The following is a 21,279-nucleotide window of genomic DNA, read 5'->3' as shown; positions in this document are numbered from 1 at the left end:
ATCCAGGTTGAATTTCACTTTAAATACCCATTTACAACCGATAGCACGCTTCTCTGGAGGCAAAGAAGTAACGGTTCAGGTTTTGTTCCTTTCAAGAGCGAGCAACTCCGTACTAATGACGTTTCTCCAACATTCATGAGCTACAGCCGGCTGATATGTTTTTGACTTCTCGGTTGTGGTAGAGCAAGGGAAAAAGCTCTAAAAGGTGGGGACAACTTCCCATAATGCACCATTTGCGACAGGCCATACTTCCATGAATCAAATTGTAAGATAGAGCAATTTGTCCTAGCTAGCATGCAATGATAATCACGCAAGTAGTGTGGTGGTCTGCTAACCCGAGTTGACCGGCGTAGGGAAACTATAGAAGAAGATGAAAATGAACCATTTTGATGCATGGACTCAAACGATGAATTATTTTGATGCAAGGACTCAGATGGATCCCCAACATGCCTATGAACAACTAAAGGATGGGATAAATGAGATGCAGATGTAGAACGGGAAGATACGACACTATCCAAAGAAGAATAATCACAAGTAAAATGATCGAGTAGTGCAAGATCCGAACTATGGTTAGGACCAACAGATTTGGAGGTATCCATAGCAATATTAAAATTGGACAGCAAGTACAGAAAGGAATATTCATAAAACTCCACATTCCTGGACAAGTAAAGCTCCTTTGTTCCAAGATCAAATAGAAGAAAACCTTTTGTACCTGATTTAAAACCAAGAAAAATGCTCTTTCTTGCCCTTTTATCAAACTTCTTCCTACCGTGAGCTAATGTAGATTCGTAGGCCAAACAATCGAATGTTCTAAGGTTACTAATATCAACATTTTTTTATATAAAGTAGAAAATGGTGTTTGATACTTTAAAATAGGAGATGGTAGTCGATTAATTATATGCGCAGCTTGACCTATAGCAAAAATCCAAAAATATTTAGGTAAACCAAATTAAAACATCAAGGCTCTTGCCACATTGAGTAGATGTTGATGCTTCCTCACAACAATACCATTTTGTTAACGGGTTTCAACACAAGAGGTTTGATGTAAAATGCCCTGTGTTTGGTAAAAAGTAGCGAGTTTAAATTCCAGACCATTATCCGAGCGAACAACTTTGATATGTGTTTGAAATTGTGTTTTAACAAAGTTTACAAAATTTTGCATTAAAGAACCTATTTCAGATTTCAACTTCATAATGTAAATCCACACAAATCTTGTTTTGTCATCTACTATTGTTAAAAAATACTTGAATTCTTGCATTGAAACAACTGAATTAGGTCCCAGAAGTCTACATGTATCAAATCAAAGCTGCACGCACTTCTTGACTCACTAAGAGGAAAAGGTAACCGCTTTTGTTTAGCCATGTGACAAGAATCACAAGGTATATTACATTCAAGCCTATTGAATTTTACACAAGGATAAACCTTCCTAACACTTTCAAATGCACTATGTGGTAAGTGACCTAGTCTATTATGCCACAAACTAGTAAGAGAAAATTGATGCTGTGATACCAAATCTGCTATCTTAATATTCGAACTAAAAGTTATTTTTCTATTCTTATTACTCTCCTTTGGTTGATGTATGATGTTATCCGTAGATGTAGAAGGAACTAATGCTAATGATGCATGCAAATCAGTTGATGTATCTAACATATACAACCCTTTACATGCTCTAGCTGTGCCAATCTTCTTCAAGGAGGTCTGACTCTGTATTTCACCACCATTATCAGTAAAAACACATTTACAATACAAGTCTTTTGTAAGCTGAGATATAGAGAGTAAGTTGAAATTAAAACTGGGTATGTACAACACATTAGTGAGATATAGTGTGTCTGGAAATACCACAGTTCCACAAATATTTGAGGTTGCGTAAGATCCATTTGGCAATTTCACAAAAATTGACCTAATATGCCTAAAAGTTGCAAAAAAAATGCAATGAGTGTGACACATGATCAGTTGCTCCTGTGTCAAGCACCCAAGAATTTGAAAAGAAAGTGTTTACCGATAATAGATGTGCAATATGTGAGCTCATGCATAATGTGTAAGCAACTAAAGTTGTACCTCCCTATCTTGCATTGGAGTTGCAGGTTTCTCTCATGCTCTCTCCATGGCAAGCTTGTGCACATTACTGTCGAAAAAAGGCAACTAGTGCATCTCTCAAACTTTGATTGGACAATGGTAGATCATCCTTCTCTTTGTCCTGCTTCAAACCACTGCTACTTTCATCATTTACCTCAGTAGCAATGTGATTAGCTGCTGCCAAATTGTTCACTTCCCTTGGCTATTTTTGCCTCTGGAAGTGTGGTGGAAATCCATGCTTGTGATAGCATGTGTCCACCAAGTGTCCTGCCTTGTGACAATATGAGCAGCTCTTAGGTGAGTTTCTTCCACTTTGTCCACCTCTTCCACCCCACATTCCTCGTCCTCTCCCTCTAAGGACGCTATTATCGTTGAAATTGTGAGTGAAATAGGCAAGAGCTACGAAGCTCCTAGTCTCAGTATCCATCACATGGATTTGTCTCTCTTGTTGAGTAAGTAGAGGGAACATTTCATTCACAGCAGAAAATGGCTTCATCAGCATGATCTGTGCTCGAACGCCACTAAATTGCTTATTCAGTCCACGCAAGAATTGAACCGCATAGTTTCTTTTCCAGTAACTCCTAACTACTTCAAGTCCACATTCACAATTCACATCACAGCTAACATACACTAGAATGGGTTCAAAACTCTCAATGTCTTCCCAAAGTGCCTTTATTTTTGTGTAATATTCTGTAATATTCAAGTCTCCCTACTTCATAGCCTATAATTCTTCTTGTAATTCCACAATTCGAAACAAGTCTCCATGGTAATATCGATGCTCCAAATCTTGCCACAGATCTGCCGCACTCTCATGCCAAGCTATGCTTTGAGCTACGTCACTGCTTAGTGACAAATTAATCCATGACACTACATACGTGTTACACTTATCCTACACCACAAACTCAGGATGGTTCATAATTGGTTTAGCAAGTGTGCCGTCAATAAATCCAATTTTATTCTTTGATCTCAAAGCTCTCTTCATAGATCTAGACCAGGAGTTATAATTATAGGTATTCAACACGACTGACACTATAGAAACTCCAGGATTCTCACCTGGATGGACGGATCTACCAAAGCACTCGCACTTGACCTAGCTCCATTCGAGTTCAGATCTGGAAACCTAGAGTCAGAAAGGCTTCGATAGCAATCTCGCTAAGCTTCGAAGCTCTGTTGTGGTTATATTTGAGTTCTGATCGCGGTTTCCTTCTACGTCTGAAACGTCTGCCATTGAAGTAGAATCACAGCTCCGATCTATAACTGTTCTTCACCTCTCGTCAGATTCTAGATCTTCCATGCTCACCGCACCATGTGAAAACCATGCTCAAGATTAAAATTGAGAGAAAGAGATGTGATGGGAGTACAGGGAGTACGTGTGAGAAAATGCACTTCTCATTATATAGAAAAATAGAAGGAAAAAATCACTATACAATAATCCTAGCTACTTCTATATGTAGCTCTCACTAATAGCTATTTAACTTAATTAGCAACACTAAAGGGACTATCTAACCTGATGCTGAGTCAGCTCATCACTTCTACAAATAACATAACTAACTATTAGTTACAACTTGCCAAAGTAAAATATGCCAAAATAATAAAACTAACTAATTTACATCTTCATCAGAGAGAGTGGCTGCAAGGAGAGAGGAACGAGCGGCAGCAAGAGGAGAGGAATGAGCGACGATGAGGAGAGAGCGGTGACCCATTGGTGAGCAGTGGCGAGCGATCGGCGACGAAGCGAGCGACGACGGGAGAAAGAGACCGGGGCTACGAAAGAGAATGAGGGCTGAAAGAATGAGAGAGGGCATGCGTTTTTGTGAAAATGAAACCATAATTTTAACTATCTATTTAGTTAGTAACCAACTATTTTTCTGTTTAGTTTTTAAGTTGGCCGCTACGCTAATGATAAATTTAATTACTGAATTTAGTGGTTAACTACTTTTATCACTTTATATTTTTATTAGTCGCTAAATTAGTTGTTAATTTTATCATTTACAACCTATTTAGCGACCAACTATTTTCCAGCTTAGATTTTATGTTGGTTGCTAAATCAATCACTAATGATAAATTTAACGACTAACTGCTTTTATCACCTTATATTTTTATTAATCGCTAAATAGGTGGCTAATTTTATCATTAGCTACTGATTTGAAAACCAACCCCTTATTAATCGATTTAATGACCAACAATTTTTCAACTTAGTTTTTGTACTAGTATCTAAATCAGTAGCTAATGAAAAATTAGCGACCGACAACCGAATTGGTTTTTTTATGACCAAAAAGATATTAGTTACTAAATCGGTTGCTAATTTCTGATTAGTGACCGATTTAGCAAGCAACTAGAATGGTTTTAGTGATAGTCGCTAATTTAATTAGCTACCAACTTTTTTTGGTATAAAAAATTGGATCGGCCACTAAATCGATTGCTATTAGCAGATGATTTTGTTGGTCGCTAAAACTTGTCGCTATTCCAATAATTTTTGCAGTGACTAATACTAAAATAAATAAAATGATCATTAAGAAAATAAAGCATCATCAACAACAAGGATTTTTCACAACATCAGCAACAATAATGAAAATCTTAAAACCAAAGTAGAAGGAATAAATAAGAAACATTAGCAGAAGTAACAAGACACAACAACAAGACAGCAAAAAAAATGTAATAAATAAAAAATAGAAGAAAAAATTTGTACCAAGACGAGAGATCAATGACAGAAACAAATCTGCATTTCAAATATCAAAAAATTAATAAAATAGAAAAGAATTAAAACCCTAATTTAGAAGTGAAATAAAGAAGAAGTGAAACGAGCAGAAGCAGATTTGCATTGAAAGAGCACAAGAAGAAGGAAGAAACTGCAAAACAATGAGAATGCAAGCGGTGAGTGGCGAGGAGAGCGGCAAGTGACTAAGGAGTAGCGCTGCAAAGCTCGTCGGAAAATAGCAAAAATAACGACTCTAACTCCGCTATTCGATCTGCTTGTGTCAACGCGGTCTCCACCACACCCGCTCATGGATGTGCTAGCGTAGGAGCAGAAACAGCGATGGTGGCGCATGACATCTCCCTCTTCCCCTTATCTCTCGTCATGCTTCTCTCTCTCTCTCTTACTTTTTTTAATTTTATAATTTTTTGTTAGAGGTAATTTGGTCCATAATTTTAATATTTAGGTAAAATGATGATTTTAAAACCAAGTTGAACTTTAAGGACGAATTCGAATGCAAAAAAAAGTTGGAAACGAATAAAATTTTTAGTCTAAATCATAGAGACCAAAATCATATTTAATAATAATAATAATAATAATAATAATAATAATAATAATAATAATAATAATACACTTTTTAAATTTATAGGTGATTTTATGTCATAATATCATAATATTCAAATTAACTAAAATAGTCACACAAAAAAATTAACTAAAATTATAAATACAAAATAAATTATATATTTACATAATCTTTTGTATATTTACATCATATTTTATGTCATAATATTCAAATTAACTGAAATTAACTGAATTTATAGATATTTTGAGCGTATTTTTCATTTCTTGTGTCTAGAATTGAGAGTTTATTGAAAGAAACAAAAGACAAAGAGTGTTCGGACAAAAATCATATATTTATTTTGTTTGAGTTGTATTCAAAAGTGTGCTAAGTTGAGAACATTTGGTTCTTCTTATCTAAATTGTGTTAGTACTTAAGTGTTGAACTAAGTTTGAATTAGCTTAGGGTTTTATAAAAGTGTGACTATTTTATAATTAATAATTGTAATCTGTTTTGATTATAGTAAAAATTCTACTATTTATTACATTATATTTTGTGACTGAACCAAGATATATCGTGGTGTATATTACTCTTCTTCCTTTCTAAAATCTACAACTTTTAATTTCGTTTTGTCTCTTATTGTAAGACGAGACAAAGACAAAAATAATATCTTAAAACCTATTTTTCTGCACAAGTTATTCTTTAACTTAAAAAGTGAATCTATAATTCAATTTCTTTTTCAACCCACTTGAAACCTTCATTATTTTATGTACCATTTATCATTTACTTTTAACATTAAAAGGTAAAAGATACATATATAAAAAGGATATACATAATTGTTATGTATATAACATTCCTTTGTAAATAAACGAGAAGTTATAAACAAGTGATATGTAGCCAAACTCATTCATTCAAGCGATAACTTCTACCACGAAAGGCAATCCCATTATCTCCCTTATCATGATTTTGTTGCTGAGAAGAGGAAGCATTATTGTTATTATCATTCCCTTTAGTGTTACTTGTTGCTTGAGACCCCCCAAGTCGGTGACTTCTTCCTTTGAATACAATTCCAGATGATGGATTAGATTGCACTGGAGCATTCACTTGGGTACCCTCTCCCCAATATGCCACTATTTTGTGTCTGATTTGGTACTTAGTTAAGGATTATAAGAAGCGTGATCAAATGCTATGTATTTTAGGGAGGGCATATATATGTTTTCAACAATGATTTATATGAAAATGTTTTGAAACTAAATTAAAGAATAAATACCTTTCTCGTCCTTGACCATTTGTCCAAAACACAAAATGTTTTTCTATAATTTGAAAATTTTTCATCGATTGCCAACCATCCAAATAATTGGTTTAAGCCACTCTAGACACATGAGCAGGTCAGTATTTACAAAGATTACTTAGGCTATTATTTGAATGATTGAAAAATAATTTTAAATTATAGAAAATATTTTATCTTTTAAATAAATTGTCTAAGATTGAAAGAGACATTTATTTTAAATTAAATGATCAGCAACATAATTTTTTTAAAGTTAAACTAATAATTTACTTAAAAAAATAATGGATACACCCAGAGAGGAGTTTTGAACTTGATTTTCCCACCAGCAAGAGGATGAAGTACTGATAAGAAGTAATATAGGTGTCCTGCAAGCATCCCTAAAATATTTGGTTTTATAGGACTTCCAAATATTAAGTCTAGAGCTAGTAGTGCCCATGGAAGGTAAAAACCCTGCACATCAATAAAGATTAACAAAAGTCCGATAGTTACTATAGATTATGAATTATACTCCATCGTTTTTAAATTATTTCTCCCTTTCAATTTTTCAATATATTAAAATATTAATGTATCAAAACACACTTTCAAGTAAAAATTTGTTGGGAAATCAAAATGTCCGATCTAAAATTCTTCAGGAATCAAGATGATCTCGGATGTTTGATATTGTCCAATAGATTTTATTAATCGAAACAAAAACAAAAGTATAGTGTAGGATAAGGCAGGACAAGGTTAAGTAGTGTCAATATTTAATCCTATCTATCTTATTGCGATCCTTAATAGGAGGAGGAATTGAAGAAGCAAAAGAAAAAAGAAAGAAAAGAAAAAGAAATGAAAAGCAAAACATATGGGAGAGAACAAAAAAAAAGTTGAAAAAATGAGACTTAATTAAAAAGAACTTGTTGCGTTAGTACTAATAAATCATTTCACTTTGTTGGTTATAAGCCAACAATTTGACAAATGTTATAAGCAACAAATTGACAAATGTATTTTTGTGATGACTGATGAGAATGAATTCTTTCAATTATTTTTAATAATTAAAGAAGTAAAGTACGATCTTTTATCATAAATTTTATAAGTGAAATTAATAAAAAAATATGAGAGAAAAAGTGCAATGAAAGGTTAAAAATCATACTTTACTTCTTTAATTTTTTTTTAACAGTCGAGAGAATCTATACTGATGAGATAATAAAGCAGCAGCAGCAGCATTAAGTAAAAGCTAAGATCATTAAAAATTTAATGTACCTTCAATGATACAACACCATAAATATTGATTCTCGCATTTGGAAACTCACGGCTCCAAACGTAAGTGATCATGTAAACTATAGATACTCCCAAGAATCGAACCCGGAAAAATGGCACAAAAGTGATCACCTAATACATGAGGATGCATGGATCAATCAAAATAAACCATAACATGTTTTCTCTACATGCCTAATAGAATGTTCTAGATAAAAAAAATGTTTAATTCGTTCACTAAATCATTGAATTTTTCTTAATTGAATTTTTCTTAATTGAATTATAATTTCCTAAAACAAAAAACTGCAGTCATGTACATTTTGGTTCACGACTAAACAATAATCATTCGTTGGCCTGTTAATCTAAAGAAACAAGTGTAATGAGTATAACTGAATTATTAAAGGGAAAAATTAGTATAATGAATATTAATGGATTAATTAAGTCCAATTAACGTTCAATGAAAGCATTAAGGTAGCAAGGTATGGATTTCACTACTGTGAATATAGGTTTTGGCCGCCGTGTGAAGGATTTATGAATGTAATTAGAACTATATATGAGTTTGAATTGGAAATAATGGTGAAGTTATGAAAGCATGTGCAGTAAAATAGACAGAAGAAGAACTATTGTTTAAAAAGAAACTTGGAAAAATAACGCAATAGTAGAGAAGACTTTGGCTAAAAATCAATATAATAATTCATTTATATTAATTAATTTTACATATTGTATGTATATGTAGGGGATGTATTGTATGAAAATGAGATTTTTAGGGGATGTATTGTACGAAAATGAGATTTTTATATGACAATGCTAGATTGTATTTATAGCTATTGGATTGATTTAAATGATTAAAATTGAATATGCTTAATAAATAATATACATAATACAATGTATTTAATATAGTCATTGAATTCATGAGAGAGAATACATAATGCCATTGTATTTATAGTCATTATCTTTGACTAAAATATTCCTAATAAATAAATTAAATAATTATATTTCACATAACTATAAAAATATAACATATAAGAAATTATATTATCAAAAATATTATGTTCAAAAATATTATACTCAATTATTATTAAACAAATTATTTATTTAGTGTTATAAATTGATATAAATTATTTTTAATAATAAATTAGAATATGTATGTTTCACTATACATACTCTTAAAAATGAATTCATAATTTTTAAAATAATTTCAATACCCATAAAAAGAGTTCTTTGACAAAAAAATTTGAAGTATACCGTAATAACTTTATATTTCTTGTTTTATTCTTTTGATGACATGAGATTATTAAATACCTATTTTTTAATAAAAAAAGAATTTTTTAATTATGATTTCATTTTTAAAAAAAAAAATATTATTTACTTTTTAGAGAAATGGAAGTAGCCTACAATCATTAAAGAGTGCATTTTATTTGCTGGTCTGCGTATGTATAAGAGTTTAACTATAGTGCGATAACAAAATTAGTTCTTTTTTTATGATAAATATATTTAATTATTTATTATATTAAAATATACTAAAATAATATATATATATATATATATATATATATATATATATATATATATAACTGATTTAGTGACTTAATAATATATATTTTAAAAATTAAAAATTTATTTTTAAGAGTATGTATAGTAAAACATACATATCTTAATTTATTATTGAAAATATTAAAAATAATTTATATTCATTTATAACACAAAATAAACAATTTTTTTTATAATAATTGAGTATAATATTTTTTAACATAATATTTTTAATAATATAATTTCTCATGTTATATTTTTATAATTATGTAAAATATAATTATTTTAATTTATTTATTAGGTATATTTTAATAAAAATTAAAGATAATGACTATAAATATAATAGTTATTAAATGTATTTTTTTCATGAATTTAATAATTATATTACATACATTGCTTGTATATTATTTATTAGGCATATTCATTCTCAATCATTTAAATCAATCTAATAATTATAAATGCATTCTTACGTTCTAATATAAAAATTTTATTCTCATAAGATCCCTGCATATGTATATGTACGTATGTTTTGACTGGATTGAACTACTACCATATCCAAGCCTTATTACTAAAAATTCCATGCCTAACTTAGTTGAAGTCTCTTAAAAGGGATAGAAGTCTCCCGCCGAAATTTGTTTTTGTTCCACAATACCAAACTAACTCTAAAATCTAAACCATTAGTTAAGAGATGAAGCCTGAAGGAACTTAAAATCTTAATCAATCATACATTATTATTTCTATTATGGTATCTATTCATGAATGTGATGATTTATATTTTCGCTCCAAACATCTACTTACTTGAAAACTCAGATGATAATAAGTCACCACATCACACTCCCATGATTCTTATTATGTTATTTGTAAAACCCAAAAAATTAGTAAATAATTAATAAATAAATTAATTATTATTTAAAGAAATTAAAAAATAAAATTTTATAGTTTAATAAGATAGAACTGATTAAAATAAAAATTTTGATACTAATTTTAAAGATTTTAGTCCAAAATCAGGTCAAACAAGCCAAATCGAACGAACCGGTCCGTATTGGGCCCGTGGCCCAGTCCAACTCTACTTAAATGAAGGGCATCAGCCCTTCTTCCCCAAACAAAGGGGGAAACACACTGAAACATAGTGAGGGGGAGAAGGAGAAGAGCAAACCCTTGGCTCCAATTTTATTCTGCCATAACTTTTAATTCGGGACTTCGATTGACGAGCCGTTAACAGCCACATATTTGTCTCGGAATTCTCTACAAATCCTGCTAATCAATTTGGTAAGAAAAACTCAATCTCACTCTCAGTATCTTCCTCCCAAATTCGAAAATTTGGTGAGTGAGTGTTGAGATTTTTAGTTGTTTTGATGTTCTAGGGCCAAATTAACTGGAGAAAATTAGTGGGTCTTGCTCAATTTGATGCATAAATAAGGTAAGAACCTCAAGTCCTTGTTGATTTGTGAATTAGCAAGCTTGAATGTTGATTATAGTAATATGTTGTGGGATTAGATTGAATATTGTTGATTTGGAGTACATTGATGATGTTGGGAGCTTGATTGTTGGACCTTGGTGGCTGAGATTCGGTTAGGAGAGGCTTTAGGACTGTGGTCTCTTAAGGAACGTTGACCTTGAGGTGTCTTTGGGTTTTACGAGGAATCGGCTAAGGTACTATTTAAGTTTCATTTAAGTACCATGTGGTGTGATGTAAATTCCTAGGTTAGATTCCCCTCAGATTAAGTTTGAATTTAGTATTTGGATAGAGTTGCTATGTGGAGAAGACATGATGTGATAATTGATGTTTTGGATGATTTATTATTGTTGTGTTGATTGAAATTGGTATTAGATAGTGAATTATATGGTTATGAGTTTATGTATATTGATTTGATGAAATATTGAGGCGGAGGCCGTGAATTTGGGTCGGAAGTTGGAAAGAGGTAAGGACGGTAAGTGATGGTTGATGATTGATAAGTTTTGATAATGATTATGAATAACGATAATAATTGATTGTTAATTTATGAATAATGTTGGTTAATTATAAATTTGTTGGATTGAAATTGATAGAATTTGATACTGATATGTAGAGAGAGGGGTGATAAGGGTATGGAAGGATTTTGGTTGGAAATTGGGTTATTTTAGGTTGGAAAACTTTGGTATGAGAATGAAATGTTGGAAGATAAAGTTTTTGAACTTTTGGGTAAAACTTGGTTTTTAATGAACTTCGACGATTCATAACTTGAGCTTCGGATTTTGGAATTGAACAAAATGTATTTAAAATTAAAGATAATTTTGAAAGCTTTAAAACGGTATACATTTTGTGGAAATCAGAGTTTTGTATAGAAAATTATGGACGTCGAAAGTTAGGTGCATAAAACTGAATTTATGGACTTAACAACTTTTAACCTATTCTGCATGACTCGCGTACGCGAGCCTCGCACGCGACGCGACCAACCTTTTTGGGTTTGGTATCTCGCGTACGCGAGCAAGAAAAAAAACTCACCCACGCGTACGTGTGACTCCTGTTTTCAGCAAAGTGAATTTTATATTTTAAAACCTAATTTTGAACTTCTAAACCTCTATTTCCACTCTCTAAGACCCTAGAATTGAATGATAATGGTAATGAAGAGGGTTGAATTAGGAAGTGATGGTGACTTATAGGAGAAGAGAGGTTTTGGAGTTGGGATTTAAATTGAAAAGTGTGAGTAGAGCGAGTAACTAAGTAATAAGTTGTTGGCAATATTGAATGAGAAGTGAATGATGAGGATGATTATAAATGATGAACTTGAGATTGAATTAAGATATGAATTGATAAAATGTGAGTGTACGAGAGAAGGTATAAGGGTGGTAATGATAAATAGTGAGTGTGATGGACACTATATCTCTGGTAGACAATGACTGTAACTATGATTGATAAATTGAGAAAGTGCTATATAATTGATGAATTCTTGGCCATAATGATATTGAATGAATGAATGTGAATGATTGATGAATGAATATGATAATAGAAATTTGATTGAGATTGATGATGATGAGTATGTTGAGTTTCTCTCTTTTGCAATGTTCTGAAAACCGGTTCGAACCGGCCGGTCGAACCGGTCGAACCGGGAACCGTTAACAAATACGGTTCGGACAGAAGGCAAAACCGCTAAATTTAAGAACCGAAATTGAACCGCCGAACCGGCCGGGAACCGGTCGATCGAACCGAACCGTGACCCGGCCGGTTTTTTAAATTTTGTCAAAAACGCTGCGTTTTGATCTAGAAACCAACCCTAGCCTTCAGTCTTCGGTCTCCTCACTCTTCAGTTCACTCCCCTGCAGCCCTCCACTCTTGAGCCTCCACCCTGCAGCCCTCCACTCTCGCCTCTCGCACTCAGTGGCCACGCATGCAGTCTCTACCTCGAGCCACCGCCGCCGTCGCAACACCTCCATCGAAGTCACTCACCGTCGCAAGTTCGTGGAGCCAGCTTGGAGATTCGCGCAGCCCTTTCCGTCGAAGTCAGCCGTGGAAATCGCAGCCACCGCCACCACTCCTTGCCGTCGCGCAGTGTCATCCTGAGTGACCTGAAGCCCTTGCCCCTGTCTCGAGCCCCATTCCTGATTCCTCAGTCTCATACATACTCTCATTATTTCTCCCCAAAACACAACCCTAGCCTCCATCGCGCCCCCGTTGGTCGCACTGTCGCCGCCTGGTTCGTCGTGATCGTTCTTCAATCCTCCTATTTCGTGGTGCTCGAAGGCCATTCCATTCCCCCAACGCTAATCCTCCTACTGATTAATGATAAAATGATACTGGTTTGTACATGCTTTTATTTTTTTCTGCTGTTAAATTTTGTTAAAGTTTCTTGATTGTACTCATTGCCTAAAGGAATACTTGTATCATATAGCTCACTACTAGTGCCTGCTATTCGTGTTTATTTTTTAGTTCATAAATTATCAAATTATATTGATTATTGAATGGCTCTGCTCACTACTGCTATGCTGTGTTGTACCCTGGTTTGTGTCTTCTTCGCTGCTGTGCTATGCTTTTTTGGCTCTCTGTTGTTCATTGCTGACTGCTGAGCATTTTTGTGTTTAATTAAGTCAATTAAAACTATGCTTTGGGATTAATTATGCTTAGATTGTTAAGTTAGTTAATTCAGCATATGTTCTGCTCTGCTGTTGTTGTGCTGATGTTGTGTTTTGTGATTTCTTTGTATAGTGATGTGCTGCTGGAAACTGAAGTTGCTGCTGTTTTGTGTGTGTTTGTGTTTGTTTTACTGTTTTGCGATTTAATTATGCTTAAATGGTGACTGTCTTCATGATTTTTTTATTTCAGTTATGTAGGATTTTGTGATTTCTTTGCCTAGTGATGTGCTGCTGGAGATTGAATTGCTGTTGTTAAATTTTTGAAACTTGACAAGTTTGAGGTCTTTGTGGATTCACTGGATTGTAATTTCCCTTTTGTGGATGATAAATTACAAAACTGGTGAACATATATATATTATAGAATCAATAAGCAAACTGAAAGCCGGATGATATATATTATTCCATTCCTTAATTTATGACTCCATCCAGAATTAATGGCATGCAGCATTAGTATCAATAACATTGTGATTTATAGTGGATTTTGATGATTGATGATAAGTTTGGATGTTGGCATTTTATGTTTGGTTGTCTTATTTTGTTATTTGACTTTTGAGTTTGTACTTGAATAAGATCATAACATTCTGGTTTATGTAGTATTTTAATTTGGATAATATTTTAAGATTTATATTAGATTATAATTATGTTTTAATGTGTTTATTTATATTTTATTTATTATTTTATTGTAAAACGGTTTTTTCGGTTCAACCACGGTTGAATCGGTTGAACCTATGAACCAGTGAACCAGTAACTAGAGCGGTTCGATGACCGGTTCGGTTTTCAGAACCTTGCTCTTTTGTAAGGTGTGTCGGGTATTATATCCCATGAGTGTGACGGGCACTATATCCGAAGACCGTGGTGGGCGCTATATCCCAAGAGTGTGAAAGCACATTACCCTGAAAAGTGTGTCGGGTATTATATCCCATGAGTGTGATGGGTACTATATCCCGAGAGCGTGGAGGGCGCTATATCCCAAGAGTGTGGGAACACTTTGTCTCAGGAAATGTAATGGGCACTATATCTCATGAGTGTGATGGGCACTATATCCCGAGAGTGTGACAGGCACTATATCCCAAGAGTGTGGAGGCATGTCAGAGAGATGATATCTAGGTTAGCTACCGGATATGTCGGATTCTGCCAAAATAACCGACACGTGAGCTCACGGCCAGTAGGATAGACATACATCATATGCATCTGTTTGAATTGTTTGGGTTTGCTAATTACTTTGGTTTGCCTAATTGTGCTTGTTTCATAATTATTTTCTAATTGTCTTACTTGCCTTACTTGTGCATTACTTATCTGTATTGTTTGTGTTTGCATAAGAGTTGAAATACTTGAGGGATGGTTCGGTTCTTGGATTGTTCAGTTGGAAGGTAGTGAAAGTATAAAGGATATTGGATTAGAATTAGAATCCCCTATGGTAGTTGCCAAGTTATGGATTAGTGAGAACTTAGGATGGATATGACGAGGTAAGAAGTTTAAGATGCTTAGTGAATTTATATTATAGTGTATTGTATTTATTTAGCACTATTACCGTACTGGAAACTCATGGGTCCGGAGTTCTCATTCCGTATATATATCTTGTTTTTCAGATGCAAGTCCAGGTGCTCATCAGTGAGCTGTGGTTTATCTGAAAGATGGCGAAGACCTTTGAAATTCTCTGATTTACATTTTTCTTAGATCCTCTTCGCTTTTGTTTTGAAAACTTATGCTATGTATTTAATCCTTTGAACTTGCCTATAGAGGTCCTTATGTATCTTTTGGGAGAGATTAGGAGATATTGTTGTCAATTACTTTTATACTGTGCCATAGCCGGCCTAAACTTCGCGGGTCGCAATTAGTGGCTATTTACTTATGTTATATATCTATACTTTGTCTTGTTCTTACTCTTCTTTATAGTTTTATCTTTATATCGTTGTCGATTCGCACTTTGTCTTCTAATTATCGATACGTGAGTGTTACAATTTTGCGATTTTATTTTTACTCTTTTCAGACTTCTCAATTTATACTTCTTTTCAATTATTTATAATTATATATTATAATACACCTTGAGAGTCATACCACCTTATTATCATTGACTATTGATTCGAGTATAAGAATTTGAATAATAGGATGTTACACTATTCTTATATTACTAACATCTTATTCAGTTTCTACTTGTTTGGCTTAGTTCAAATTATGCTCAGTTACATTACCTCTTTCAACAGACCAGAGGAGCAAACATGTAAAAATTGATTTAAATAAACAAGAATTGCGTTACATACCAAAAGCGAGAGTGCACCAAATATGAACATCCAAACATAGTCTGCAGTACGTTTATCAAAGGGTCCTCTTTCCAACGAAACTCCATATTTTGCTCTGTTCAATTATCAAATACTCAAACAATCATGATTCTAATTTTTTGGAAAGTTGAAGATTACTATACAAAGTTAATAACTTAATATAGATACTTTCATCAAGAATTAAATCGGAGATATAAAGAGACAATTTTGGTCACTTTTAACTTTAAAGTATGGATTCTCAGAATTTAGAACAACTGAACAACTCAAATAGTAACTTTTATTTTAATTTCATTTGGGGTCTCATAAAATGCTACATCTATATTTGTGAAGTTATATATCTCAAATAGTAATTTGAAACTAAATGTAATATTTGTCATTCTAATATTTGGTTCAATTCAATTTGAATTTCAGTCCAAAAAAAATTCAATTTATATTATTTTTAATTATTTATCGAGATAATTATACAAGTGACAAAATTTTATTAATCGTCTATTGAAATAATATCATATCTCTAATGTGAGATCAATTTTATTTCATCTAATAATTGTAATACACATTTCAATTTTAAATCAGTTCACTTTTTATAAATATAAAAAATAATACTTTAAAAATACTCTTTGAAATTGCTCATGGAGTGTAAAGTAAGGGATGTGATAAAAAAAAAATTACATTGCTACTTACATCATTATAAGTCGAATTGCAAATGGAAATGAAAACGGTCCAAGAAAGAAGAAATTTGTGATAAGCCTCCAAATCTACATCAGGGACAAACAAAACATAAGTGAGTAAATTAAATAAATGAAATTACGAGACAATTAGAACTTTTGCTAGAATTTTATTGCTAGAAAGAGTTGATCTCAATTTTAGCCTTAGAACGAAAATCCGGGTCCCAAGAATTTTAAGAATAGGTAGTTGTTGGCGAAACATAGAAGAAGAATGAATCAATTTAATTTTTTATGACAAACCTGAAGGCGTTTAAATACAAGTCCATAAAAGAGTGCTATGTTCTTTGCATCATATAATTGCAGATAATATGCAGCACTGGTCATCAAACATAACACTCCATAGGTCTTACTGACAGGTGGTAGAGAACGGTAGTAACTGCAATAGCAACATAGAATTAAATTAATTTTTCTAAAATGGTATATGGCAGCATAGCAAAAGTTTTAGAATTTAGAAAAATAAACAAGTTTTGGTATAACTTTAGAAAAATAACATAGGAGACTCTGATGAGTTTTTACGAAATTTGTTTGAAGATTTTAAATCGAAAAATCATTGGAACAAAGCTTAAAAAGAAATAAATCTTGCTCGGTCTCAAAACATAATGCACTTATAGGAGATGTGAAGCAAAATAATTGAGCATAATTAAGATGATTATGATGGAATTTTGAGCATAAAATGATATATAGTAACAATTTCAATAAAAGCACAACAATTAAAATGCAAATATGCATCAACAAATGAAAATCTAATCTCTGTTTAGAGGGAGAGAAAATAGAGAAAGAGAGAATACTCTGCTGGAGTAGACATATTGAATTGAATTGAATGGAATGATGGGAATTAGAGAATGTAGAGTTAACATATAAGATGAAGAAAGAAAGGAAAATATAAAATAAAATTTCACAACTTTGGAAATTCCAAAGAGTAGTGGAATACTAGTATGAGCCAATAAATGATGAAGAATTAGTCTTTGAAGTAATGACCATTCAAAGTCTAGCTTTAGCACCAGATCACACTCCACACTGTCGTTATCTAGTGGAGATATTTTCCTTTCGTATTGCGCATGAATTTGGAGAGTATTTTCCTGTCTTATTCCCAAATTATATTTAATAGAAAATTTGTAAATATTAAAATAATAAAGATAAAGGATCATTTGAAAAAATCACAAAAAATAAAGAAAAATGGTATTATCAATTTTGGGTGTGATGATAAAGTCATTCTCCCAAGAATTTAACTGGCAATTATATTGTTTTGTTTAGATTAATACCTCAAATTAAGCTGTAATAAATTTTATTCAAATTGTTTTTTATAATATAAATAAATTATTCCTGAATTTTTAAAGAAAACTATTATTTTTTGTTATAAAAATTCGAGCGCAGACAATTATAAGAGTAAATCCTTAAATTAGTCCCTCAAATTCTCAACTTTTACTATTTTGGTCTCCGAGATTTAGCTATGGACACTATATTAACTTTTAGATCCTATTTAACACTGATCCAGCAAATAAAATGTTAAATTATCTTTGACTTATTATTCTAGATATACGGTTAAACGACGTTGTTTTGTTTTTTGCGCTTAAACAAGACAAAACAAGAAAACAAAGAAGAGTTTAAATTATGTATAAATACATTATCTCCCCTTATTCTCCAAAACGACTTCGTTTTTGTTTTGTTTAAGCGCCAAAATGAATAAACATCATTTAGCTCGGATCTAGCATGGCAAGCCAAAATTATTTCGACATTCCATTCATTGACTTAACACCGAAAAGTGTCCAGACACCAATATACATGGTGCCTAGAATTAGATTTCAAAAATTAGTACAGACAATTTTAAATTTAAAAGACTAAAATAATAAAGGTTGGGAATCTCAAAAACTACTATACAAATTTAATCCAATTATAACAAAATTTATAAACAAATTTGATACGGATCAAAGATTTGGTAGTGTTCCTTCAATAAAACTATCCAAAATGAGTAATTTGTTAGGTGGTTTTATCAAATGTTTTGGATAGATTATTTAATTCTTTTATCATATTGTTGTAAAAAGATAAAGTTATCTATAATTTTAAAAAGATAATCACTTATTTTTTGGTTCTAAAATATATTTAAATATTTTTTGTTAGTTGAATAATTTAATGTTTTGGACTTATGATTTTTTTAAAAAAATTTTGGTCATTTATAAAAAAATTTATGTGTTATTTTTAACTAAATGATATATTTTGTAATCATTGAATTGATTGCGTGGCATTAAACTAAAAGAGAAGAAGAGAAGGAGGGAGATTTTTGAATTATGTAGAATTTACCAAAAACACAGCACCGGAATTTTCTAAACGTGAGGCAAGAAATTTTTTAATTTTGATACTGAAATTTTTTAACGATGACACAGGTTCTTATTAAAAGGGTGAAATAAGAATTATGAAAATATGAAAGAAAAAGAACATAGCACTGAAACTTTTTAAACATGACACAAGAAGTTCTTAATTTTGACATTGAAATTTCTTAATCATGACACAGATTCTTATTAAGAGGGTGAAGCAAGAATTATGAAAATGTAAAAATGGTGGTGATGATATTGAAGGAGGAGGAGAAAAAATAAAAAAAAAAAGAAGAAATCAAATGAAAAAGGAAGAAGGAGAAGAAGGAGGAAGAGGATGAGGTAGTAGTTGTGGTGGTGACGACGACAATAAAAAAATGAAAAATGAGAAAAAAAATGAGGAGAAAAAGAAAAAGAAGAAGTAGTAAAAGTGTAGGTAAGAATAAAAGAAAAATCACAGGAAAAAGAAGAATAAAAAAACGTGGACGAAGAAGAAGAAAAAGCGCGCACATAGGATTTCGTTAGACCTGGTGTTTTGTCGATTTTTAGCAAATCGATGGTGGTTCAATTCTAATGGTCTGGGAGCAAAAGCAACTCCTCTTTTGCGAGTACCAATTTTTCTAAGAGTGCATCAAAGATCTTCGAATTAGACGAAATTTAAAGGAAAGACTGAAAAAGTGTTAAATAAAGATTTTTAAAAGTAAAATTGACTAAAATCGAAATGGCTTGCATTGAATTTAAACAAAGCGATAGAATGCCTTCGACTGAATCAAATGATTTTTGACATGAAAATTGAAAGTGCCGAAATGTAAATTTAACAAGAAAATTAAAGTTGTTTGAAAGATAAATTGAACATGAAAAGTAATGTTTTGCAAAAATTATATATGAAAAGTAAAAACAAGTGGAAGGAATCCTACAAAAATTTGACTCGCAGCAAATTCAGAAAGTTGCTGGGATGTGAGTGTGCGTGAGTAATTTTTGAAACCAAGTTCCAACCTTTGTTCCTTTGATCCTTCTAGTATTTATAGCCATTTCCTTAACTGATCAATCTTGAAGTGACGCCCCCACGTATGCAAAAACGTAGGTAATCGTTCTCGCTCTTTTGTCTGATCGTGTGACAGTTGTTGGATAACCCTTGATTTTGAAAATCTTCGATTTCATTTTTTTGAGTGACTTCTCGAATTGTTGATCCAATTTAACTCTTACTTGATGTCCTTACATACATCTCTTTCGATACCAAATTCTACTTCAAGGCTTACGGAAGGGACAAAGCATCTCCATACGCTTATCTGAAATTTTTACCAATGAATTACATAAGTATCTCTATCTTTATTTTATGTTTTATTTATCTTTTAATCATTAATCCTCGATAACCATTTGAATCCGCCTGACTGAGATTTACAAGATGACCATAGCTTGCTTCATACCAACAATCTCCGTGGGATCGACCCTTACTCGCATAAGGTTTATTACTTGGACGACTCAGTGCACTTGCTGGTTAGTTGTGCGAAGTTGTGATAAAGAGTTGAGATTGCAATTGAGCGTACCACGTTGATGGCACCATTGGTGATCACAATTTCGCGCACCAATGTGCCACGCTTTCCTTCTTCCATAGGCCACGCTTTTCTTCTTCCTTAGGCCACACTTTCCTTATTTCTTTCTCTTCTTCACTTTCAATTAATCAAAACAACCAATCAAAGTATCACCAAATTCACAAAGTTTGTAAATCATTCAAAACCCAATTAGTTTTAGCTTAAACCTCATGATTTAGTGTCAAATAAAGGATGGTTGATTGATTCAACAAAACCATGCAATTCCACTCCAAACCACTTACTTACAATGCAAGAAAGTGCATAAAACCTAATGAAACAAGTGAAAAATGCTTGAAAAGCTAGCATAAGATGACTTGTCATCACAACTCAACAACCTTACAAAGACAACAACACAATCAAATAACAAACCAATAGAACAAGAAAACAAAACAAAAATCATACCTGCATATATTGCCTAATGGCAATATCTCCAACCTCATTCGCCAATGACACATCAGCCGACGATTGACAAACCTCATCAGCGACGACCATATGAGGAAAGTCTTTACACCAAATAGATGACCCATCACTATGGTCGGCAATATCATGCAGTTTTTTCTAATTATCCATAAATGCATGAATTTCCTCAATAGGAACTCCACCCCTCCCCATCTTCATCAGAGTCCTCAGATAAGTCACAACATCTGATTTCCTTTTCTTCAGTATGACCTTCTTCCTTTTTGGGTGAGGTTGATTAACCTCACCCACACCAGTACCCTTATCTGGTTTCGAGGTCGACCCTTCCTTCTCCAGATTTTTACTTTTTCCCCGAGCTCTTAAAGTAGCAATGGATACTCCAAGATACTTCCCACCTGAAACAAATACGAATCAAACAGTTACTAACATACTAAATCAATACCTACAAAGCTATATTTCAACACCT

At 32.4% G+C, this 21,279-nt stretch overlaps 1 protein-coding gene across 2 annotated transcripts; it reads right to left on the bottom strand.

The window, feature by feature from the left end:
* Positions 1-6,125: 6,125 nt before the first annotated feature.
* On the bottom strand, positions 6,126-17,499 carry LOC130970402 (derlin-1-like). Of its 2 annotated transcripts, XM_057896479.1 has the most exons (7): positions 17,284-17,499; positions 16,736-16,871; positions 16,452-16,525; positions 15,753-15,846; positions 7,858-7,986; positions 6,908-7,068; positions 6,126-6,471 (listed from the first exon to the last, which is right to left on the bottom strand). In XM_057896479.1, the coding sequence occupies exons 1-7, from the start codon at positions 17,298-17,300 to the stop codon at positions 6,234-6,236; spliced, it is 849 nt and encodes a 282-aa protein (XP_057752462.1). In that variant the 5' UTR covers positions 17,301-17,499; the 3' UTR covers positions 6,126-6,233. The 2 variants fall into 2 exon arrangements, with proteins under 2 accessions (XP_057752462.1, XP_057752463.1); XM_057896480.1 differs by lacking the exon at positions 7,858-7,986.
* Between the last annotated feature and the right edge of the window lie 3,780 nt (positions 17,500-21,279).

This window comes from Arachis stenosperma, chromosome 3 (assembly GCF_014773155.1).
Source record: "Arachis stenosperma cultivar V10309 chromosome 3, arast.V10309.gnm1.PFL2, whole genome shotgun sequence".
Classification (NCBI taxonomy): domain Eukaryota; kingdom Viridiplantae; phylum Streptophyta; class Magnoliopsida; order Fabales; family Fabaceae; genus Arachis; species Arachis stenosperma.
The sequence above is the reverse complement of the archived record's forward strand: the minus strand, read 5'-3'. Positions and strand labels throughout refer to the sequence as shown.